Below are 26,517 nucleotides of genomic sequence, written 5' to 3'. Positions count from 1 at the left end.
TATTAATTATAATTATCTGATTACTTGATTACTAAAACATTGATTAGTGACAGCTCTAATAACGACTTTTACTGTCGGCCGCCATACGTGTGAGTACATTCCTCTCCTTGTAAACAAGGCGCCACATCAGCAGCACCACGTGCATGGGTCATGGTACTCTCGTGAATAGTGATGCTAAAGAGATGAATTGTTAAATAAAGTTGCTATTTTTGTTTTCTTTGCACACAAAAAGTCTTCTCATAGCTTCATAACATTATGGTTGACCCACTGAAGGACTATTTTAATGATGTCCTGATGTTTCTGTGCCTTGACCGTGGTAGTTCCCTTGCTTTCTGTGGAGGGTCTGAAAGTTCTTGGATTTCATCAGAAATATCTACATTTTTGTTCTGAAGATGAACAATCTAACAGGTTTAGAACAACATGAGAGTAAGCAATTATGACAGAATTTTCATTTTTGGGTGAACTATCCCTTTAATGGTCGTACAAATTTGCTGATCATACACACTGTTAAATGCCGAAACAGCATTTATTCACCAGTTATTCACACCAGTTACATCATTTATTCACAAATATGAAGGTACTTTATTAATTAGAAAATCAAATCAAAGCATAAACTGTACATTTATATACACATTGTATTGGTTAGAATGGAAAAACCTGTTTAAATATTGCTGACAACTACATACAGATGGAGTTAAAATGAAAAACTGATGCTGTAGTTCTTCTGAAAGCTGGAATACAATCTAAAGAGATTTTAAAACACTGTTTGATATCCTCATATCCTTATGGACTCATTGTGATCTGTGCCCATTATACACTATGTGATTTTCTGTGAAAGTGACTGCCTGAAATTCGCAGACTGACTTTCAGCAACTACTGGAAATTGGGGCAAATGTCTTTAAAACAAAAAGGTCTTGCAGTACCTAAATGAATTACAGTTATATCAGAGATTGACATGGTTGTCTCTTTCTACAATCCCAGCTGAGATGGCAATACAGTTAACAAGACAAATAAAAGCTGTTGCAGTACAACAAATGAGCAGGAGATCTGTCAGTAACACATTTCATTCACACAGTATTGTTCACTACAATACCAAAATCGCCTCCAAACATTGAGTTCGAGATGAAGCTACTGGTTTGTTTAGTTTTGTTTTACCTACCAAGATCAACACTCATCAAGCAGTTGAAGAGTCTCAGTGGTTGCATTGTTTCAAGGTTGATAAGTAAAGACTTCATCACATTATCATTATCATATCAACAAAGATTCTCATGCAAGATATTATTTGTATGTATTCAAGAGTTTAAACCAAACCTCATTGTAAAAAAGGAAAGCTGTTTTACTCCCTTAAGTCATACATAACCTAAAAAGACATAAAAAAACACATAATGAGCATCCTTTAACTTACATGAGATGTTTAGCCCTATAACAAATGGGAATCCCATGGGGTACCAAAATCTTCCAATGTTTCTGTACATTTTAAAGGATTTAAAAGACAATTAGTTGTCACAGTAATAGCACCCTTTAAAATTAAATGTAAAGTGTGTAATTTTTGCACACTAACAGCATGAAACTTTCAAAATAATGGCTGTGCCCAAAATCGCATACTCTCAGAATATGTACTTCTTTTTAATATGTAATTACTTAGCGACTGTACAAAAGTATTGCTAATATGAATTTAATCCGCAAGTACTACATTCGCCATGTTGTCATTGCCATGTGACCTATCAGCGTAGGTCGCAAATTCAGTTTTTCCCCTGTGGCTTTATGGGATCTTGTCCTGAAAGTATTAAGTCACCTGGGGACTGTTTCCCTACTTTTTTATGAATACTACTCTGTTTACATACTGTTTTTCCATCTACTATATAGCAGAAAAGTATGCAATTTTGAATGCAGCCATTGATTTTTAATCCCACCCCCAAATTTGCCATTGGTCGCCCAAGCACACACCATTGGTTGAGCCGCTGTTGTGCCCCACCCAATCATGCTCCTCAAACAAACTGATTGCTGTTCCATTTGGAGCCACTAGTGATGCAAAGATTACATCCTTCACCTTTAAATCTCATAATATGTGCAGCAGATTTGGAGAATATTTTGTCAGAACATCTAAATCTGCTGTTTATATCCGTCCATTGAATATCCTCCAGTGACTCACTGCGATACTCCAATAAGAGAATATTTGCTGACATTTTCCCTTCATTTATTACTTAAACACTCCCTGTTCCCACTATGAATTCAGTCCTTTGGTAGCAGTGGGTGCACAGTTTTAGTCCATTCCCAGAGCCTTCAGCTGTCTCTCGATCTCAGCGTCTGAGATGGTCGCCGCTTTAGACTTTGCTGGGGAGGCGCCAGGGAGGATCTTTCCTGCTGAGGGGGCTCTTACCATCTGTGGAAACAATAACAGTTGGAGCTCTTCATTAGAGCTGTAAAACTTCAGATTTCACAGATCACCTGGCGTTACAACTCTACCACCATAAGCCTCCGTTTAATTGTTGTTTTGGGCAATAGATGTGGCACCAATCAAATATGATCATTGTTTATCCCAAATGTTCTACAAAAACAGAGCCCAAGCACTTTATTTGAGAAAAAACAGGACAAAGAATCTGTGGAATATGGTAATATGAGAATTGCATTTTGGCCCAAGGGAATACACATCTGCTGCAATCGGATACAATGATTCTGCATCTCATGAATCTAAAGAAAGGCCTACAGTAATCACAGGCACAGCCAGAGTCCAGCCATCTGCTGAAAGCCGCTGCTGGGGCCATCGCTAGAACAGCATAGAGAGAAAGAAAGCATTTTACCTTTCCTGCGATTTCTATCCCGATCTCATCTAGCACCTGGTTCACGATGTCCTGGCTTTCTTCCTCATCGCCCGATTCATCAAAAATCTCATCCAGCGTATCGTTGACTGAGGACAGAAAGTTGTACAAGTTGGTGAAATTTGAAAGAATAACCTAATCTCTAGATCAGTGAGTCTAAACTGGTTTTGTTTTGGGATCCAGATGCATTTATTGTTTATTAATTTGAGGTTTATTAATTCAACTGTTTGTTTGCAAGGTATGAGATCGAACGATAGCTTAGGGATGTACCCGTATAGTGAATACGTATTCAGAAAGGCACAGAAAACGAATAACGTGTTCTACGGAGCCACTAAAGGGGCATGATTAGCCTGTTAAATTACAGTACATAAAATGACACTTACCACATTAACAGAGTAAGAAAAGATGACTGATAGGATGATGGCAAATGATTTGCAGATCCTGAGCAACACTGACAAGCTTGTAAAATGTGTGATAAGTACTGTGCTCCATAGTATAAATAGAGTACGTGTGCTTGCAAATCTTGAAAGTGAAAGTAAAAAGCGAGCACGCTTTCAAAAATGGATTTCAGTGCCCTGAATATTAATAGCGGCTCCCTGATGCCCGTAATTTATATTCAGTATAATTATTAAACAGCATAATTGCAAGAGACAGCAATGAAATATGTTTTCCTCCCATCTCGTAACATTATTTATTCCCTTTAGGGGTTCCATAGTACACGTTATTTCCTTTCCGAACACAGTATTCAGTATTCTGACATCACACGTCACCGCTTCCGTGTCCAAACGCTCTATCAGATGCCACAAGAAAACAACAAATGCCGCTAATATACACTCACATGTAAAATAATAAAAATTATTTGTGTTTGGGATGCTGTGAGCACGGAGACTGTAGTGTACACCGTAAGTTTGAAAATGTTTAGCCTAAATGTTTAATATGAATAAACAGTGCTCAAAAACAGCTGTTGAGATAGTATTTAGTGAAATAAGTTGAGGCTTGGACCCAGAAACAGCATTCATTGGACGCAATACGTCATCACTCAACAAGCATATATGTGACAGTGGCCCTTTTTTTTTATTTTGTTGGTACAGGCACATATTGAATTTTTATTACGCTGCTTGAGGTATGTATTGCGGCTGTTCAGAACTGAAATATCCGGGGAGTGTTGCTAAAGGTTAACACAGTTTCGTGTTGGAAATATCTCCTACACCAAACCCAACCCTAAACCTACCCGATAGTGTTAACAAATGCAAAGTGATATAAAAACAGATTTGTTGATGCAGCCTTGCTATTTTACCTTCCTTATGCAGATTTGAGCTGTTTTGTCAAACCTTTGTTTCACGGGGTTCATACTGGAGCTCTTCATCAATCAAGTGCAACATCATATAGCATGAGTTATTGAGTAAACCTACTGAATTAGAAAACTCATGCACATGAAGCTGTATATGTGACGACAACCTTCAAAAGCATCAATTTTTAAATTGTGAAGGATGTTAAAATTGTTTTGAAGCCATAATATTCTGCAAGTAATTGTGAAAATTAGGCTTTATTAATCAAAACTTAGTACCTGTAAATCATACTTTGTGTGAAAAGGAATAAAAGTTGTCGAATGTATATAGAGGTACCTATTTCCAACAAGTCTATGTTGCAATATACTGCACATAAAAAACAAAAACTGTTGTTGGTCACTTACATGACACTCAAAGAGTCCTGTCAAAATGGGCTACAATGTGGGCTATGACTTTTGCCGTAAAGACTAGCTACTGAAAACTAGTGGTAACACGACACAGTGCCAAAACTGTTAATTGCACCATAACGAATTTGGACTGTTTCATGCTGTCTGTAGCCAATAATTCACTGCACAGAACTAATTTTGTGCACAAACTATGCCCTTGTTACAAGCGAGACAGTTTTAATGCGGTCCGATTCATATTTTCTTCTAATTTATGCAGTTTTATACATGGTTTTTGAGGATGAGAGCATGTCACACAATCTGTCCAGGTTGGCATCTACCTAATTTGGCTGCTTCAGCCAGGCGATAGATAAAATGTGCCAGGTCCACTGGATGAATAGCTCATGATGTGAAGTAAAATATGAGAAGCCCCATATTTTATTATGCATAATTATATGATAAGATGAAATTAAAAAATACAATGCACCTCAATATATAATGCATAGTCAGAATAGCATCATTTCTTTTCTCTGCTGAAAACCAACCTGACCCATCAGTTAAGAAGCCCAGATCCAGACTCTAATGTATGTATGTCAGGCGCTTTGAACAACTTACTCATGTCCTCAGTCATTCCTATTTTTAAGTTCTCCTTCTGGAAGTCCTGCATTGTCTGTAGCGTCTTCTTGGGGTCCAGTCTTTTATTGACAGTCTGCATAGTCTGAAAGACAGAAAGAGTTCAGGCCATCCATCACACTCCCAGAGAATAAATAGAGCATCCTTACGGTGCACAAAACGGTAATAAAAATAACACAAGCACTGACAAAAATCCACCACGGACTGATACATTTTGAATGCAGCTCAACATAAATTTCAACTTCACACCATTTGGTGAGAAGGGGGAGTACAGTAAGTAGATGACACAGAACATAAAAATAGGTCGCGTGGAGAGAAGTGTGTTTTACTGTCCTCTGGGCTTCTCTCAAGACACACTTCTCACACAGGAAGAGTCCTATCTGATTAGACAGAATTATTTACACACAGCCTCATTATCACCCATCTCATATCTATTACACCAGCTACCTCCTTATGATTGACTACAAATCCCATGATGCATTCACAATCAGGTGAGGAAATATTAATGGCTTCCTTCCTCATACAATATGGATAGGATACAGACGCTGAATCTTTTGTGGGAGTACGAGTGAAAAAAACAACACCCCATCAATGTGCAGTCAGAGACTGAATTTAATTGGCTGAAATTGCATTTTATGTGATTCCACTACATGCCTCTAGTGATTGGTAAAGATAAGACATGCTTTGTGAAGTGTGTGCAGTAGAAGTGGAATTTTTTCTCCTGATTCAACAAAATGTGTGAATAAACTTACCAATTTCATGCAAAATTTAAAGTGTAACAATTAGGCTTAAGACAAAAGAAGATTTTAATGCCATGTGAGCAGCTGAGACTATTCTCATGGCAAAAGCTGTGTTATACAGACTTTATTTTTATGCCAGTTACATATAGAGTTATATATAAAAAATAAAATTGAAATGTTTTACAATATGTTAATGATCAGAAAATTACCTTAACTACATTTTTAAAAAGTGTCCAGCAGGGTTATTGTAATTAACTAAAACTAAAACTAAAACCAATAAATTGCTCCAATTTTATTACTTAAAATAAAATAAAATAAAACAATTAAAACAAGAATTATTTTTTTTTTACATTTTTTTTCAGTTAAATAGGATGTTGCATTCATATTTTCATTTTAGTTTAATTAAATTTACTAAAATAATGAAAACTGAAGTTAAAATAAATAAAAAACTATATAGATATAAACTAAAAAAAAAAAAAAAAAAAAACTACAATTTAAATAAAAACAAAACAAAACAAAAAATTATATCCAGCTGAGACAAAAACAGTTTTATAAAAATAAATTTTAAATGCTATAATGTGTTTTAACAGCTCAGCTGAATTCCACTGAGGAGGTTGCATAAATTCTCTTATAATTCATTTCATATAAAATAAAATAAAATAAAATAAAATAAAATAAAATAAAATAATTACACAGGGTGTTTTAAATAAAATAAAAACCTTATATGTGACCCTGGACCACAAAAACAGTCATGGGGGCAATTTTTTTAAAATTGAGATTTATATATCATCTGTAAGCTTCATAAATAAGCTCTCCATAGATGTATGGTTTGTTGGGATAGGACAATATTTGGCCAAAATACAACTATTTAAAAATCAGAGGGTGCAAAAAAGCAAAATATTGAAAAAAATTGCCTTTAAAGTTGTCCAAATGAAGTTCTTAGTAACGCAAATTACTAATCAAAAATGTTTTGATATATTTACGGTACGTACAAAATATCTTCATGGAACATGATATCTACGTCATATCTTAAAGAAAAATCGATAATTTTGAATTTTGTATTTTTGGCTATTGCTACATATATACTTGTGCTACTTAAGACTGGTTTTGTGGTCCAGGGTCACATATTATACATATTAATAATATTTTTTGGTAAGGCAGTTGGCAATAACAAACAAAGAAAAAACAAAGAAAACCACCATATACACTGATTTTATAATGTCCTTCTGGTTGATTGGCATCACATTTATTGAAAAAAATAGATAAGCCAATTTATTCAGCTGCAAGTGCCATAGAAAAACATGTTTTATATATTTAAAGTTCTGTTCAAGCATCATAGAAAAACCCTAAATGAACACTAATGAGGACAGTGTGAATCAACACAGAGAGAAGGCCCTGATATGAGATCTTTCTAACTGTAGAGTGGGAACTATATAAACTGGGTCACAATAATAGCAGTGAAGTAAGGAGCCCCTCAACGACATGATAATTAAACCCTGTTTAAGGATTCTTTTGAACTTCTTCGCCACATAAGGGATTCTGTTTTTCCAGCACTTCCCGGGAACTCATCAGGCTACATGTGAATAATACAGAGCCGCCATCAGGGGGTGTGTGGGGGAACTGGGACTGAGACTGAGCCCTGTGATGAGGGGGTCCCACTGAAGTCCTCTGTGGACAGCAATGAAATAACTGAATGAGCAGTCATGCAGATCCATTCGGAGGTTTGAGCGTCTTACCTTCGCTGTGGTAGACATGGCTCCAGCCATCTTCATCTGAGAGTTCATGACTTTGGTCTGCGTTGACATGGACGTGACTTTAGAGCTTACGGCGTAGGTTCGGTTCTTCTGTTTTCTGAGCTGTACGAGTTGTTTGGCTAGTATCTTGCAGGCTTCTCGGTTTCCAGTCTTGGCCATTTTTTTGATTTCCATTTCCTGTTAAGAATACACACATCCAATGAACAATGGGTGTTTCTACATGTAACTGGAACAAAATCGAGTTTGGACTTTTAGGACAGACCAACAAATAACCAAACATGTTCATGAGACACCGAGGTCTGTGTTTCTTTACATTACTAAAAGTCTGAAAACAGCTCTGTGCCCTGAGGAAATTGAAGCAATTAGGTATTTTTTTCAACTGAGTGTGTGTTTGTGTCTGCAGAGACGTCCCATGAGACGAGATGTGTGTTAGTGAGGGCGGCCCATCAGAATTAAAGGTCGTTCCAAACCTGTAAGATCCTTGTTCATCTTCAGAACACAAATTTAGATATTTTTGATAAGATCCAACAGCTTTCTGACCCTGAATAGACAGCAATGCAACTACCATGTTCAATGCCCAGAAAGGTAGTAAGGAGATTGTTAAAATAGTCCATGTGACATCAGTGGTTTAACCGTAATGTTATGAAGCTACGAGAATACTTTTTGTGTGCAAAGAAAACAAAAATAATAACTTTAACAATTTCTTCTGCATGTTCATGAGAGTCAAACACAACACAGGGTGACTAATTAATGACAGAATTTTCAGCTTTGGCTGAACTATCCCTTTAACATGGTCACTCTTCATTGTTTTTGTATGGAACTGTAGCAATTCCTCAAAATGTCTCCTTTTTGCATGTGAAAAATAACATCGAGGACAGGAACGACACAACAATTAACTATTTCTGTAATGTTTAGAGACTATAGGCAATATGGCCTTTTCCACTTATTGTTCTTTCATAAAGTCAATAATATAGTGGGTATCTGGGATCATTTGGGCTTATTTTGAGATTGTTTTGACCCAGCTGCTGCATTTTCTAGCAAAATCTGGCAAAATTGGCTATAATTAAGCCATCAGGCTGACATTGCAAAGAGAGTAATCATCCGAAACACTGCTTTTTGAGAGGTCAAACATGTCAAATTCAGTTTCAATTAATGGCAGGTGATGTAAAAGAAGTGTTTTGGGAAGTTATATTTTATAATTTATAAGTATAATTTATTTATCAAGGATGCGTTTTGGGCCCAGTGAAATCCATTTTATTTGTTTCCTAAATTCAAATTTTTTTCCAAATTCACTTTTTCCGTTAGACTCTGTTTTAATGGTTAAATTAAGAAATATTAATCAAAAAGCATGTCTAATTAACTGTAGTCATGAAACGTACACAATTTAACAGCAATTTATTAAAAGTTTAACAAAAATGACATTGTTAAGGCCTTATGAAATACATTAGATTTTTTTCCAAATTCACTTTTTCATTTTAATTTTCCTAGACTCCATTTTAATTGTCAATTTATTAAAAGTTTAACAAAAATTATTACATTTTTAAGGCTTTATAAAATACATTTTATTTTTAATTCAGTTTTACCAAATTCTGTGTTTTCCATTCATTTTTGTATTCCATTATAGTGGTTTTATTAAATTTGAATAATAAAAGCATCTCTATTTATTAATTCTATAACATTTTTTTATATTTTTATTTTAATTTTTTTAAGAAATACTGTGTTGCTTATTTACACTTTTCTAGTTAATAAATTCTGGTAAAAAAAAATATTTTATTATTAGAACTATATGTAACTATGTAACTATCATTACATTAAGTCATATATTTCTGTCACAGTTTCTTTAAGTTAAACCAAACTTTTATTTTGACGGGTAGCTGTAAAGTCCTTTAAGTTTCTGTTTGTATATGATTTGGCAAAAGTTTTTTCTCACGAGAAACATAAAACGCTCATGAAGTGACTCTCAGATCAGTTCTAGAGATTGTTTATGTTTTCATGTACTCATATATTGGCTAAAAACACTGAGCTTCACACACGCTTCAGTATGTGTGTAGTAAATGAAACCTTGCATCTGCACCATTAATTCACACAGAGACAAGCAGAACATCCAGGATTTATATTTAAATAGTATTTGAAGAGTTCATTTGCAAAAACAGATAACTTCGTTTTTAAGAATTTTCAAAAATCATGTTTTTTCATTGTGCATTTCAATTAATCTCAATCAAACTGCAGTTGGGTTATTTTGATATAAAGTAAAAATAACCAAATAATACAGCTAACTAACACAAATGAATAAAACACAATAAAAACATGATTTTTGAGTTATCTATTTTGCAAATAAAATCTTCATTTTGTGGCTAAATACTTACAGACTGTGAAGTGTACTGAGCTAGTCTTTATTTATTTATCCAAAATTCAGCAAATTTCATCACATTCCACGTTATACAGTAAATTCCATTTTAGTGAAATTGAGTGGATTTCGCAGTTCTGTCCCAATTAAACTGATAGAAAGTCAAGACATTTCTAATGTTAAAATATGAAGCAGCACAACTGTTTTCAGCATTGATAATAATCACTGAAGACTGGAGTACTGATGCTGAAAATTCAGCTTTACTTCACAGGAATAAATTACATTTTAAGATATATTAAAATAGACAATACATAATACAAATAATAATATAAAAAAGGTAAATAAAATATAAAATACTAATACCAAAATACTAATAATATATAAGTTCTGGTTGGTTCTAATAGAAATGATACACTTCACCTTTAAGACAGTCATTATTAATTCCACAATGTAAATCCCAGGCATATTCTATTGAACATTTACCTCAGCAGATCCTCTTCTCTCCTGTGTGCTTTTAATGTTTAATGTCTCTCAGGTAAACTCATGCTGATCAGCTAAACAGGCACATTAGACAGAATAAACTCTAATGACACACACATTAGAGCAGGTGCTGCACTCACCTCACATGATGCCTGCTAAGCAAAATACAAGCAGTCACATTAACTGCACTCACACTCAGACACGCACAGAGCACTGTCCTACTTTAACACACAACGGCGTTGCATGACAGCTTCAGAGAATATCGCCAATGTTTGCCTGTCACTAACAAAATATGACTGGAACAGGGCATTTTTTATGGTTTCACCATGATAAAAATGATGTGCCATCATTATAAATATTCATGTATAGAGAGCTGAGTGAGATGAAGCTGTAGCATCAGGCCTATTAGAGATGTTTTATTGCCACGTCAGCCACTAGGCAGCACTATTGGAAAACTAGAATAAAAGTGACAGACTGATGTGCTTAACAAAACCCTTTCAGAAAACTGATAATAAAAAGCATGACCTACTTCAGATGACTAATAATTATCCAGCAGTTGATAGATATGATGCCATCTGAAATAGAAATGGCTCCGCCAAAACTGAAACCGTTTTATAATTTCCTCACCATCCAAAAATTTCCAGATTTAAATGAGATTTTGTACCCCAGATCTTCAACATGTGTGGGATATTAAAGCAGCGGCACATGACCGCCCTGCAGCTATCTTTCAATATAGGTCATTTAAAAAAATGAAATAGACAACAAAGCATAACCATGTCTAATTACGATAAAGATGAAGAAAAAAAGCACCCCTCTTGGGAAGCAATTATGCACATTTTTATGTTTACATAGAAACAATTAACTTAAATGGAGGGAGTGTTGGATTCTTCTGAGCTTTAAAAGTGTGGTGGGCCGACATGAACGCTCAAGTCATCCTCACATGTACTGAGCAATGAACAGTTTTTAACTTAAAAAGCCATGAAGGCTACATAATCTACCTGTTTCTAAGTGCAATTAACAGGACGATCAAAAAATTAGCTTACTCTATTCTTTGATGCAATAAAAAGAGATCAAAAAGGGACTTTCTGGCAATGAATGGTGCTGGGAGGGAAGAGGTGAACGTTGGGAGTTGAAGTCAACAGATATGAAAGTGCTTTGTTCCACTTACCATTTGCCTCTCCTGTCTCTCCAGGGCAGCTCTGTCTCTGGTGATTTGTCTCTGGGTGCCTCTCAGCTCTTTGGACTGCTCTTTAATGATATCTGTGACAGGATGGGGCACAGAAAAACATGCAATAAAACCGTCTGGAAAATCCTCATACAGCTCACTGATCTGAAACTGAGAGTTTTTTCTCCTCCTGTTTTCCCCTCCTCCTTAGTCTCTCTCTTATTCAGCCACATAAAAAAAAACATAAAGGCGTTTGGCTGATTTACTAAATGTTAACAAAGTAACAATGCAAAGGTTCTGCTAAATTTTATATATACATATATTATATATTTATACACTACCAGTCGAAAGTTTTTGAACAGAAGGATGTTTTTTTCTTTTTATGTTTTTAAAGAAGTCTCTTCTGCTCACCAAGTCTGCATTTATTTGATCCAAAGTACAGAAAAACAGTGCAATTTTGAAATATTTTTACTATTTAAAATAACTGCTTTCTATTTAAATATATTTTAAAATGTAATTTATTTCTGTGATCAAAGCTAAATTTTCAGCATCACATGATCCTTCAGAAATCATTCTAATATTCTGATTTGCTGCTCAAGAAACAATTTGTATTAATAATATTATCAATATTTAAAACAGTTCAGTACATTTTTTTTTTGACTGGTAGTGTATATACTTTACTGTTTTTTTAATAATAATAATAATAATAATAATACTTTTATTCAGTAGGGATGCATTAAATTGATCAAAAGTGACAATAAAGACTTTTACATGTTACAAAAAATCCTTAAATAAATTTTTAAGTATATTTTCTTCAAAAATATTAAGCAACACAACTGTTTCAACATTTATAAAAATAATGAATGTTTCTTGAGCATCAAATCATCACATTAGAATGATTTCTGAAGGATTATGTGACACTGAAGACTGGTGTAACAGAAAATTCCGCTTTGCATTACAGGAATAAATAAAATTGTACAATATATTAAAATATTAAATCATTTGTTTTAAATTGCAATAAAATTTCTCATTATTACTGTTTGCACTGTAATTTTCTGTAATCAAAGAAATGAAAAAAGATGCTTTGTGAGCATTTGTTGTCATAACTCTAACTTTGAAATATGAAAACTAACAAAGAAGATATAACTGGTTTGCAGATAAAACATTTCACAAATGTGTTTTGTGTGATTTTGTTTTATGCTTTTTAAAAAAGCAAAATAAAATTAAATTAAAATAAAATAAAATAAAATAAAATAAAATAAATAATAATGAATATAGCCAGTATTTGTGGTCAAAAAAACTAAAATGCTATGATATTTGCTGGTATCTGGTATATGCAAACACAAGAGCACTTAAGTGGGGGGGATTCACAGTCTCTTTTGGATCTGAATGTGCTTTCATGAGCCTGGGGAGAACAAAAAACATTGTTTGGGACCAAGGCCAGCAAGATCATGCCCTTCATGTTTTTATGCATTTGAGGGACAAGCTAAACACATGCACTGAACATAAGGTTCCTCTTCATAATACCCCATTAAAAGGATGGCAGAGAGTGCAGCCACAACGCCTATAGGGAAGATACGCTCTCCTACACAAGCAATCAGCCAAACATGTGCCCTCATGAATGCCAATCATAACACAACATCCCGTGAGGTTAAACAGTCAATATGAGAAGCAACAGAGGGTGTATTACAATGGGTTAAAGAAAAAAAAAGAAAAATAATTAGTTCTAGACTAAGTTCTAAACTACTAAGTAGTTCTAATTCATAGTTGTAACTATATTAAAAAAGACAGAAAAAGATGTAGCAGTCAACAAGTAAATGAATTAATAAATTACAGGATAAAAAGTTTTTTGAATAATTAATTCAAAATGTTAAAAATAAGAAAAAACACGCAAATTGATTAAACAGTTATTAGCAAGCAAAAAGAAAAAGAAAATAAATGTACAAATAACTAATATAAGCAAAAAGAAAAAAATGAAATACGTATTAAATGTATAAAAAGTAAACAATTTAGATAGAATTCTTCATATATGTCAATAAAAAGTGAACCAAAAACTTCATTAGTATTGTACAAAAATAGGTCAAGTACAAAAAAAGTCACCAAAAGTTACATAATTATCATTATAATTTTGTTACTTGCCCATCCCTAAACCTTAATGAGAGAGTTTGTGTACACGTACAAGTCTACGCAAAAGGTGACGTATCGAAAACGTAGTATTGAGGGAGGGATATCGTCCACAAAACTCGCTGAGCTAAACCAACTCTGCCATCTGAGAAGATACTTTGGCACGATGATGCTTGGTTCACCTTGGCACAAAGGTCAAGAGGACAAAGGCTCAGGAATGATGGGAATTCAACTTGACCATGAGAACAGCATCAGAACGTGAGTAAAGACAACGATTGATTCAAATGATCTTATATCAGCTTACCTCCAACTCTTCTGCTTTACTGATAAACATCAGTCATCTATTACAGACTATACCATGTGCATGTGTCTGTCTATAGCTACTTCTATAGCTGATAAAAGCAAGAAAATCTCTCAATTCTCTCAAATTAGGATGGTGAGGATACAAATAAATAAATAAATAAAAATAACAGCCTAAAACAAAGCTGTATGATTGAGTTTTGAATGAGTGTTTCTATTGTAGATCATTTGAAAGAGGTTTAAATGGAAGTGTTTGAAAGATACAAAGGTCAGTTGAGTATTGAGACATAACCTATTAATCTAAGCAGCAAACAATGCCAGATATTCACATCTTAATTTGATCTACACAATTCTGTCATTGAGGGAATGATTGCTTTGAGCTCTCAATATAATAAACATTATGTAAATAATTTTTTTAAAAGTGCTTGCAACAATCTTGATGGCAGGCTGTTACTTTTTACTTTTGGTACAGTTGATAAAATAATCTATGTTTTAAATAAAAAACTTATGTAAATGATTTTATGAATTAGCATGATTTTAATGAATTAGATGACAGTGCATGAATTTGGTACAGACACATGAGTCATAATAACATAAATGTATATGAAACACCTGTTATTATAAAGTATTGTTTATTCAGTTATTATTAACAAAAACATATAAACACTTAATGTAGCAAATAATCAGCTTTTATGACTGTGACCTCCGTACTTAAAAATAGCAAAACAAGGGAAACAAGCTGATAAAGTTTCAAAAGATGCAGCAGACAGACAGGTGTGGATTATAACAGGGATACTGACTATGAAAAACTATAATAAAACAATGAACAAAATGACTTACCGTCAACTGTCTTCTTTTTAAACAAAGATGCCATTATGACTTAATTTAGAGTTTGTTTTTCTCTTTAATGCTGTATAAAACTAGTTTCTCTGACTAACTGCCTGAGCCTAACTGACTATCGATCCACTCAAAGGTCCCGATTTCCTTGTTTGGGAAGCGCAACTGACTTTCCAGCACATGATCCCATTGAGTCATGCAGAGCGTGACGTCACGGGCCAGGGGTTTGCGGTGCAGTTCTTCTCGCGTCCTGCAGGGGGCGTTATGTCACTCCACAAAACGCTCTTCACTCTTAAGACGATGGAAATGAGTTTTTTTGTCACTTTCAGCAATTTAGCAAACCGCAAGTGTGGGTGATTGACGTTTCCAGCAGTGTCCTGGAGTGTAACTTGCTGTAATTCATCTAAAACAATTTCTTTTATATTATTATACATGCAGTTTTTATGAACTCCCAGTAATTGAGTTTTTGTAGGCTAAAAAATTAATTCGTCACACCGACCGCAGGACAATTTTAAAATGAAGTAGTCAGGACAAAATGTGATTAAAATGCTGGCTCAAATCTAAATATGTAATTCCTGAATTATTTCATTTTTTTACAGTGTAGTTCCACTATCAAAACAATCCTTTCTCCTGCAATTTAGTCTATACCAAGACATTTATGTGATACAATCACGCAATATAAACAAAGCCAATTCTTCTGGAGTATCCATCACTCCAATGGACTCCACTGCAGGTTATAGATGCCACAGCATTGTCTATGGCAAATTTAATATTCTTATCAATTTTACGCTCCATCCAGCTGAACAATTTGTGGCTTGGTTCCTTGTGGGTGTAACTCTCATGGTGTGGTAAAGTGGAGCAGACAGGAGATTACTGCCCCACAGCAAAGAAACCGGAGCCAATGAGACAGGAGGAGCAGTGCGGGTGACTTTGGGAGGGATAGCGGATGTGTGGCCCCCAGCACATTATGCCCTCTCTCTAAGGAGGACATGGCGCATCCTGGGGCATTATTCTCGTTAAGGTTATTAGGAGATGTTTTCCTACAATCAGCAAGGTTGGCAACAGGGACTAGCACTGAATGTGCTAATAATGGTAATAAGCCCACTGGTGATCCATCTTGCCCCAAGCACACAGACCAATTCTACCCTGCAATAATGAGACAAAACTACAATTTTATTTGCTATTGAGGGTGTCTTTAAAGTATATTAAAATCTCCATTTCATATTAGAGGGAGTCTTTCTCTGTGCTTTTGGAGAAGTCCCACAGAGAGTCCTCTGAAACATTTATCTATCTGCTCCGCTCGTGGATTTGCCTGAGGCTGGCAGACGTTTAATGCTAATGTGCTAACTATGTTTCCAGACAGTAATATAAAGTAAGATATCTCATCTGTGAAATTAGATACTTTCACTATAGTATTGATGTTTAGAGGAGGTGTACTGATCCAGAATTTATTGCTAATCTTTCCACTTTGATGTTCATGTGCTATCATTTTTTAAGAGATACAGTAGACTACAGTAGTTCACTCAAAAATGATATTTCTGTCATTCCAAATTTGTATGACTTTTTCAGTGGAATGGAGATGTTTAGCTATTTCACAAAAGGAGATGTTTGGCAAGTCTTTGTGCAAGGAACTGACTGAAATTTACATTAATAAAAATGGACAAAAGAGGAAATTTGGCATTTTTACTATTTTTTAATTGAATAAACATTGGCACTATACATGCATTTTCATTCAAATGCAAATATTGGACATTATACAATTATGCATACAAAAATAAAACAGAAAAAAGAGAGAAACAACTATAAATGTAGAACAAATGTTAGCCAGAGAGCACACATACGTCTGCAAGATATCTATTAAAGCTCCCTTGATCTGAAAAGCATCTGCTATGTACAAACATCTGACAGACGTCTGTAAGATATAAGTTTCTAAATCATAAACATCTTAAAGACATCTAATAGACGTCTATTTGACATCTGATAGGAAACGTCTAATAGATATATTGCAGATGAGCAAACTACGTGAAAAATACATCTTCCAGATGTAAATGCAGACGTCAAATAGACGTCTCTGTGATATATGTGTGCTATCAGGGTGGTCATTTTAAAATAAAAACATAAAAATCAGTTTAAAAATTTCTAATATAAAACATCACTTTTTAGAGATAAGGAGATACAACAGTAACATTTTCTCTTTGAAAATTTTTGCCATTTTATCGCAGGGGATAGCGGTGCTGCAGCACCCCCTTTTGGCAATGCAATCCCTCAAGCAAAAAAATATAAAATATATTAAAACAATAAAAAAAACAAAGAAAATGAATGAGAATTCATTTATGTTATCTGAAAAGAATGAATAAAACAATAAACAAATAATATAAGCATTATATTTTGACTCAAGTAAATCACGTGACGTGATTCAGCTACCTCATTGGACGAAGTTATGTTGAATACGTTACATATCACAAAGGTAAACTGCACAGATACTTATATTTATTTCTTATCGAAGCAGCAACAAAAATAACAAGTACATGGACAATAATGTAGGAGGTTGATTTTGACACTTTATTTAGATGGTTGTCGCTGCTCAGTTTTGCTTATTGTCTTTGTTAGGCAGGATTTTTTGGGTAAAGTCCGTATCTATAACGTGTTTATACTCTCTATTGAAACCAACACGGAAGTGACTTAAACTACAATTCATCGACTGGCCGCTAGAGACTGGCTTCAAAAGGGAGTCAATCCCATAGACTCCCCATGTTAAAATGGCCAACTTTACAGCAGAAAAAAAATATGTTTACAGCCTGGTACAAAAAGTGGTTTTGGTCTGTATAGCTATTTTTTTTAACTCTTCCGTTTTAAATTATATTAAGCCTTAAAGTTCTGCATAATTTAGGGCGTGGTCACTTGAGTGACAGGTGGATTTGCCGCTGCTGTCACCACCGTCGCGCTAGGCGGGCGTGGTTTCATCAACCAGCTCCACCCACGTCCCGCCTCTTTGCCCATTTTCGATTATCCGGGAGTGACGTGCAGTGACGCAATTCCAAGATGGCGACGACCGACTCCCGCCCACTAAGAGCTTCAAAAATGCTCTTCAGAAACCTACGGGTGACGTCACGGACACCACGTCCATATTTTTTACAGTCTATGATCTGTACACCTTATTTTTCCGTATGAACGGGCGCGGCCAATTGTAAATGTGCGGTCTAATCCTTTTCAGCTGTTTTTAGCTGTACAAAACAGCTTATTTTGCTGCTTAATATTGCAAAATTGTGTGTCTTACCATATTATTTTAACATATTATGTTAATTATGAACACAGTGGTTTGTAGTGCAAGCAGTTTTACCGTTTACTGCACTTTGTTATTCTTCTCGCTACAAAGGCTAATGAACCGGAAGTCTTGCACACAAAACGGCCTTTGTCTGTGTTTTTTTTTTTTTTTTTAAAGATGTACAAAATAAGTGGATACACAATTGCAGTTATTTTCTCTAATTTTCATGTTGTTAACAATAAATTGCATGACCATTAGAATAGTATTTACTACCAAGGTAAACCATCGCTAATAAAAAGCGTACCACCAAGATGGCTGCAATATTGGACTGCGTACCCTAAAATTGCACAAAAGGCTATATCGATAAATACATAACGTTACCATCATGTAATAAATTATTCAGTGTAAAATGAATCACCTTAGACTGTCAAAATCATCTTTATGACACTATATAATGATATGACTGTTAACAAGACAGACTTATAGATGTATGCAAACAAGGAGCGTTGAATCTGGGTCTCATCATGCTGATTTAGTAGCCACATCTTCATGTTGATGAATGCGTTTTGCACGACTGCTCTGGACTGGTGGCAGGGCGCTAATATATCGAGTGACTGACTCCACTCCATCTGCCCCGGGAAGAATGGAGCATCCGAGTGTCCCATGCCATACTGCACTGGACCAACCAGGGATTACATGTAATGAGAGATTATCACCCCTGTTGAGTTTGCCTTACACACACACACACACACGCAGAAGTGCAGTGACATATTCCGCATGAGCGCTTGTCACATACTCCACCGTTAATGACCACATAATTAATCAGTCCGATGCATGGATAGTGGCACACAATGACAGACTCAACCTTTGAAATGATCAAGTGAGGTGCTGCGCACCTACAAAATGGGGTCCCAGTGGCAGGTCTTCTTCTGCACTGTAGTAACTACAGCCTTAGGGTTAAACCAAGGCCAGAATTATTCAACTGAGGCAAATGAATGGTATTTGCATGGGGAATTAGAATCATTAAAAGCAGAAGGGCATCAGGAGGACGAGTCCTTCATAGAGGGAAACGCAGTCCTTCAGAAATAGAAAGTCTAGACAGACTTTGTGTGCCGGCATTGCTCGTGGTCTAACTGAGGTCTCAGTACAAGCTGTGTAACTATAGCAATTCAGGCAGAGATGCATGGGAATTAACCGCATTCTCTGTTAATTACTAAAAGCGCTGGCACAGCAGAATGAAGGACCTGTGACTGAATCTGAGGTTTATTACTAACAATAGCTTGCTTGATAAGCCATTGTGTTCTGAACAATTTTCCTTAAATGGAACGTTTAATGTGTCTAATAAGCCCATTTTCAATGAAATCCAATTAACATAATGGAAAGACTTGATCAGACAGAAAACTTAAGACATAAAGTGTTTTAACAGGGTTTTTTTTCTGTGTCTTCAGGCATTAAAAGTTGCATGTATTGCAAAACAATTAACAAACAAACAAATATGTATTTTTTTCTGAGCTTTTTTTGCAGTTTGATCAGAAGGTACATTAAAAATTATTTTTATATTCTAGTTTTTGGGGAGGTATGGAGGGAGGTATTCATTGTGTAATAGCAATAGCAGAAATAGTTAATAGCAAAAGTATATTATCTGATATATTCAGTGGCATTCAGAAAGGAAAGATAAGTGTGATTGTCTCAATCTATGAGGTCCTTGAAATTTTAACACGACAATAATTGCTTCTTTTTTTTTCAAAAAGCAAATTTGCCAATAAGACAATATTTTAATACAAAAACAAACCGTCCAATTATCTGGCGCTCGTAGGCCAATCAATGCTGAAGATGGTTCTGATAGAGTGGTACATTTATTTAAATGAACAGTAATGAAGGTGACCAATTAACATGAAAAGCCTCCGTCTGAACCTGCTCCATGGTGGTCACACAGCAGGAATGAGGCGCCTTTCAACAGTCGCATATGCAATTAACATTCAAATTTGCAATGCAGGACAAGTGTGACCCTGTAATTTCTAAACCAGCTGGATTGTTTCTGAACAATTAAAAATGTGAAGACGATCTTTGTGTTCTAGGACATGCTTGTTGCTGTTCCCATTAAGACCTCTCTGTGACATATTTCACCATTTGTCTTGGGGTAGAATTGTAAATTTCACCAAGAAATGATGTTCTTTGATTTTGCCCGTGACACAAATTGAACCCCATTAAACCTTACGCCTCGCTGATGTCAGAGAGATAACTGCTAACACTGCCTTAAGGCACGATGGGATAGTTATGCACATGATTACCTCGTTCTGCTGGAGATATTGCTGTGTTCTCGGTGTCTAGTGAAGCTTATGAATTATAGCACTCTGGAGAATACAACATTTCACATGAACCTCTAATTTAATACAATTTGTGGCTCATTATGTTTAAAGAAGACAAATAAACACAAGGTGGATAGAAAACATAACTAACATAACTACATCCATTCAACGTTCATTTAACAATCATGTCAGCTTGTTATAACACGTCAATTGACCATAACATCACTGTTTAACTAGGCTGTTACACTAACACCATCCAGGACAGCAAGGAACCTGTTTCAAACAGTAAAAAGAGAAATAATGAAAATGATTTAAGTGGAATTGTCTATGAGACTGTGATTAAAATTTTGCTGTTTAAAGGGGTAGTTGAATGAAAATTCTGTCATTAATTATTCACCCTCATGTCGTTCCAAACCCCTAAGACCTTTGTTCATCTTCAGAACACTAATTAAGATATTTCTGATCAAATCCAAGAGTTCTCTGACCCTCGACAGACAGCAAGAGTCTTACCATGTTTAAGGTCCTAAAAGGTAGTCCGTGTGACATCAGTGGTTCATTTTATGAAGCTACGAGATACTTTTTGTGTGCAAAGAAAACAAAAATAACGACTTAAAGGAGAAGTCCACTTCCAAAACAAAGATTCACATATAATGTACTCACCCCCTTGTCATCCAAGTTGTTCATGTCTTTCTTTCTTCAGTCGTAAAGAAATTATGTTTTTTGAGGAAAACATTTCAGCATTGTTCTCCATATAATGGACTGATATGGTGCCCCAATTTTGAACTTCCAAGATGCAGCTTAAATATGGCTTCAAACAATCCCAAATGCGGTTGTAAAAGATCCCAGCCAAAGAAGAAGGGTCTTATCCTGCATAACGATCGGTTATTTTAATAAAAATAATACAATTTATATACTTTTTAATGCCAAATGCTCATCTTACTCTGCCTGGACTGTTTTTGTTTCCGGTTCATGACAGTTAGGGTATGTCGAAAAACTCCCATCTCATGTTCTCCCTCAACTTTAAAATCATCCTATATTGCTGTTTTACCTTTTTTGTTAAGGGTGTTTGATCTTCTTTGCATGTTCACTTTGTGAAGACTGTGTCGGTACTTCTGCAGCGATGTAGTATGATGTTGAAATGATTTTTGAAGTTGAGGGAGAAAATGCAAGTTTTTCGATATACCCTGTCTCGAGTCAGAATACACAGTTCAGGGAGAGAAAGGCAAGACGAGCGTTTGAGATTAAAAAGTATTCAAATTGTATTATTTTTCTAAAAAAATAACCGATTGTTATGCTAGATAAGACCCTTCTTCCTCGGCTGGGATCGTTTACAACCGCATTTGGGATCGTTTGAAGCTGCATTTAAACTGCATTTTGGAAGTTTTTCGCATTTTTTTTAAAAAAAAAAGGATCTTGAAATCATACAGTCATTGTTGGAAAAGGTTCAATTTGGAAGTTTCTCCTTATAATGGACTGATATAAGGGCACCATATCAGTCCATTATAAGGAGAAAAATGCAGTAATGTTTTCCTTAAAAAACTTCTTTACGACTGAGGAAAGAAAGAAACATCTTAGATGACAAGGGGTGAGTACATTATATGTGAATCTTTGTTTTGGAAGTGGACTTCTTCTCTTTCGTGTCAGTCTTCAACATGCGTTCACAAGAGTATCATGACACATGACGACCTTAGTTGTGTTGTTGTCTATGCAAGGGTCAGAAAGCTCTTGGACTTCATTAAAAATATCTTAATTTGTGTTCTGAAGTTGAACAAAGGTCTTACGGGGCTGGAATGACATGAGGGTGAGTAATTAATGACAGAATTTTTATTTTTGGGTGAACTATCCCTTAGGCCTTGTGAACTGAACTGAAATGCCCTTACTAATACAATTGGTTTTTGTATCTGACAGATTGCTGAAGAGACAAGCAAGTTCTCCACCATTGAGGGCTTCAGTAAGTATTAAAGCAAAGCAGAGAAGCAAAGCAAAGAATAAACATTTCAAATCTCCTTCCTATCTGAGAATCTTGGGATTTATCCGTTCCTAAGGTACACTTCTGCACAGCGATCTGGAGAGGAAGAGAGGATGTTCAAGAAGAACTTGTGCTGAAAATGGACCATAGCCTCATGCAGATACATCCAGCCATGGATACACATGATTATAGGCTATCAATACTATGAGTTAACAATAAGGTACTAGAGGCCATGTTGTATTGTGAATAAGTCACGGCTAAAGGGCATTGATAGGCACGTTACCACACAATCAAAATATTAAAATAAAAAATGTATGTACTGTTGTGTTAGTTTTTTGATGCAAGTTCGTTAAATGCCATCACGAACGCACACACATCAACATATCTCCGCATGAGAAGAGTTTATTTGACTGGGGAGGGCGTGGTCTCAAAATTAAAGATAAAAGACGCAACATAACGCCAGTAGGGTTCACTCACACTTCATTAAATAAATAACAAGCAGTCAATTCGGCCGAAATGCGTAATACATGGAACAGTTTTGACGCTATATTATTGATTGTTTTCCAGATAGCACACGCACATCTGCAAGATGTCATTAAGGATCACTTGATCTGGAAAGCATCTCCTGTGTATGAACATCTGACAGACGTCTGCAAGATGTCAGTTTTGCATACATTCTAAATCATAAACATCTTAAAGACATAATATTTAACATCTAATAGAAAACGTCCTATAGACGTATTGCAGATGAGCAAACACTCTAAAAAATATGTCTTCCAGATGTAAATGTAGACGTCAAATAGACATCTCCGTGATGTATGTGCGCTATCAGGGTTATGTTGCTAAGGGTGTTGCTCGGTGATACACAGAACCTTTGGGTGAAGCTGTTATAGCTGTGCTTTATAGTGAATAAAACAGCTGCTGACCAATCAGAATTGAGGACTGGAACCATTTTATAATACGTACTATATCTTTTTTTAAATCATTTACCCCTCGCCAAGAAGCACTTCATTTAACTTGCTCAACCTAACACGATTATGTCTGTTTGTTCAACAGGACAGACATGTTCTAGCCAACTCCATGCAAAGAAGCAATGTTCGGTGGTCAAAATCAACATAAACAACACAAGATGGAATCAGGCAGAGACGATTTTACATAAATGTGACCCTGGACCACAAACCCAGTCATAAGTAGCATAGGTATATTTGTAGCAATAACCAACAATACCCAACATTGTATGGGTCAAAATTATTGATTTTTCTTTTCTGTTAAAAATCATTAGGAAATTAAGTAAAGATCATGTTCCATGAAGATATTTTGTAAATTTCCTACCATAAATATATCAAAACTCAATTTTTGATCAGTAATATGCATTGCTAAGGATTTCATTTAGACAACTTTAAGGCAGACTTTCTCAATTTTTTTATTTATTTATTTATTTATTTATTTTTGCATCCTTAAGATTACAGATTTTCAAACAGTTGTATCTCGGCCAAATATTGTCATATCCTAATGAACCATACATCAAAGCTCATTTATTCAGCTTTTAGATGATGTATAAATCTCAATTTCAAAACATTGACCCTTATGACTGATTTTGTGATCCAGGGTCACAAATGTTATTAATGCAGTACTCAAAATGTTATTTTAGTGTCACAAAGGAAACAGCTATGAATACTTGTTACACATTTGTACGCATATTCTATTTTTATATCTCTTTACATTATATCATATAACAAATGTCTAGACAAGCAGATTGTGAGACTGTCAGGTGGATTTGAGATGAATGAGTGTAGATCTTATCTTAAATGTCAAACACGCTCAGTTGATCTCCATTCTCTATTTTCAGTACACTATCGCAGCATTAACAAAGTTGCTGTGTTACTCTAATTTGCATTTAATTGAGGGTTAATGCCACTGTTCCTCTGGACAGAAGTCTTGTCTGCAGGCAAATTCTCAAATGCAAAGATCTTGTCTGGAGTGATTGTATTTAAATTGTACAATACATCAACCTTTGTCTTTTGTGCCACACCTGTGACAACTTCAACCTGTAAGGAATGTAAAAACCACTTGGTTATGGGAGCAATGATGATTACAACAGAAAAACAGCAGCATTTACAATTCACTTGAACTATGTTGTTTTTTAAAAATAAAAAATATATCATTCATCCACACCAGACTTTCGGTTTTATTTAGATCACTTTTTCCCTTACTCTATAGTTACATGTACTGGCTACTGAAAAACCACTGGAAGTGATATGAAAGCGGCTGACTATTTATACATTTAAAAAGTGTAACATAATGGATTTCTACTCTAAAGATTTTAAAAAGAAGGAAACAATATAATGATCACACTTTATTTTAGTGTACTTTAATTTCCTTTGTTCTCAAGTAAAATCACTCCACCACATGGGGGATTTGACAAAATGTGTGCCAGTGGAATTTTCGCCTTTGAAACATCCTTTGTGAGCTGTGAGGCAGAGAAAGAACTAATTCACTACTATAGCTCCTTTGTGTTTCCTGCTCGAACGCTTATTAAAAAATTGATATACATGATAAGAATTATCATAAGAGTTATATTAGAAGAAAATGGAACACTGTGGTGGGATTCATTCAGTTAGGTTTAGTTAGGATTGACAAGAGAAGACTGTACTGCACTGTACTGAAAGCATGTATGTGTGTCCTGTTGTAGATGTAAGTCCCTACTCAGACTGTGCCCTAGATAAACTTAGTATCACAACACCACTGAATTATTCACATCTCTTTCTGCGTTGTGTCTAACCATCAGAGAGAACAAACCATTTGCCATGACAAGTTCAGCCCTGTCTACATGAGCAGATGAGATCAAACAACAACTGGGAACAGAGCTGGGCAGAGCAAATTAATAATATAATGAACCATCTTGTCTTTTCTAAACAGCTCCCAATCGCATTAGTTTGGCTGTGTTACAGTGGATAAGTACTCTGACACTGGTTTTCTGTTCTGATGCTGACTACAAATTTATGAAAGGTATTTTTAAAAAGTGATATTGGTGCATTGATATGATAATAAACTCTTCATAAAATGATCAAACTGTTGATCATCACTTTATAATGGATCATTGCTGCAAATGGAAAATGGGTTATGGGCCTTTTGTGTTATTTTAGTCATTCTTCATTGTATAAGCACACATTTTTCCATATATATATATATATATATATATATGAAGAGTTCAGATGCAAAACCAGCTAAAAGCCATCTCGGTCAAAAATGAGATAATGATACTGAGTGAATGCACCTGACACATAGTACACGTCCATCAAATACTTTTACTTTTACTCGCTAAATTCCAGCCTCAGCCCAATCAGAAGTACCAGTACTTACATAGAAACCTACACAAAGTAGCCAGAAAGAAATGTTCATTTTAAAGAAATACGTCAGATGGATTTAGCTGGTTTTGCATCGGAACTCTTCATATATATATATACTGTTATCAAAAGTTTGGGATCAATAATGTAATTTTTAATGTTTTTAAAGAAGTCTTCTGCTCATCAATGCTGCATTTATTTGATTAAAAATACAGAAAAAACAGTAATATTGTGAAATATTATTGCAATTTAAAATAATGGTTTTCTACTTTAATATACTTAAAAATATTATTTATTTCTGTGATGCAAAGCTGAATTTTCTTCAGTCACTAATCCAGTCTTCAGTAGCACATGATCCTTCAGAAATTATTCTGATATGTTTATTTTTTTATCAGTGTTGGAAAGAGTTGTGCTGCTTAATTTTTTATTTATTTATTGGAACCTGTAATACTTTTTCCAGGATTCTTTGATAAATAAAACATTAAAAAAAGAGTAGCATTTATTTAAAATAGAAATCTTTTGTTGCAATATACACTACTGTTCGTAGTTTGGGGTCAGTAAATTTCTTCCTTTCTTCTTTCTTATTTCTTTCTCTTTGTTCTTCTTTCTTTAAATTGATAAAAAGTGACAGTAAAGGCTTATATTGTTAAAAAAAAATATTTTGAATAAATGCTGTTCTTTTAACTTCTTGTTTATCAAAGAATCCCAAAAAAAAAAAAAAAAAAAAAAAAAACAGTAAAACTGTTTCCAACACTG

The 26,517-nt window shown here is 34.9% G+C and overlaps 1 protein-coding gene and 1 long non-coding RNA gene across 3 annotated transcripts; one reads left to right on the top strand and one right to left on the bottom strand.

The window, feature by feature from the left end:
* Positions 1–1,144: 1,144 nt before the first annotated feature.
* On the bottom strand, positions 1,145–15,041 carry chmp2ba (charged multivesicular body protein 2Ba). The gene is made up of 6 exons (XM_051119943.1): positions 14,875–15,041; positions 11,614–11,705; positions 7,601–7,795; positions 5,107–5,209; positions 2,802–2,908; positions 1,145–2,383 (listed from the first exon to the last, which is right to left on the bottom strand). The coding sequence occupies exons 1-6, from the start codon at positions 14,906–14,908 to the stop codon at positions 2,264–2,266; spliced, it is 651 nt and encodes a 216-aa protein (XP_050975900.1). The 5' UTR covers positions 14,909–15,041; the 3' UTR covers positions 1,145–2,263.
* LOC127171362 (uncharacterized) lies at positions 13,852–24,540 on the top strand. 2 transcript variants are annotated; one of them, XR_007828503.1, is made up of 4 exons: positions 13,852–13,992; positions 22,354–22,396; positions 22,491–22,634; positions 23,471–24,540. It is a non-coding gene; the product is annotated as an uncharacterized LOC127171362 (long non-coding RNA). The 2 variants fall into 2 exon arrangements; XR_007828502.1 differs by having other exon boundaries at positions 22,491–24,540.
* Positions 24,541–26,517: the final 1,977 nt, after the last annotated feature.

This window comes from Labeo rohita, chromosome 9 (genome assembly GCF_022985175.1).
Source record: "Labeo rohita strain BAU-BD-2019 chromosome 9, IGBB_LRoh.1.0, whole genome shotgun sequence".
In the NCBI taxonomy this organism is placed as follows: Eukaryota; Metazoa; Chordata; class Actinopteri; order Cypriniformes; family Cyprinidae; genus Labeo; species Labeo rohita.
Note: the sequence above shows the minus strand (reverse complement) of the source record. Positions and strands in the feature narration are given on the sequence as shown.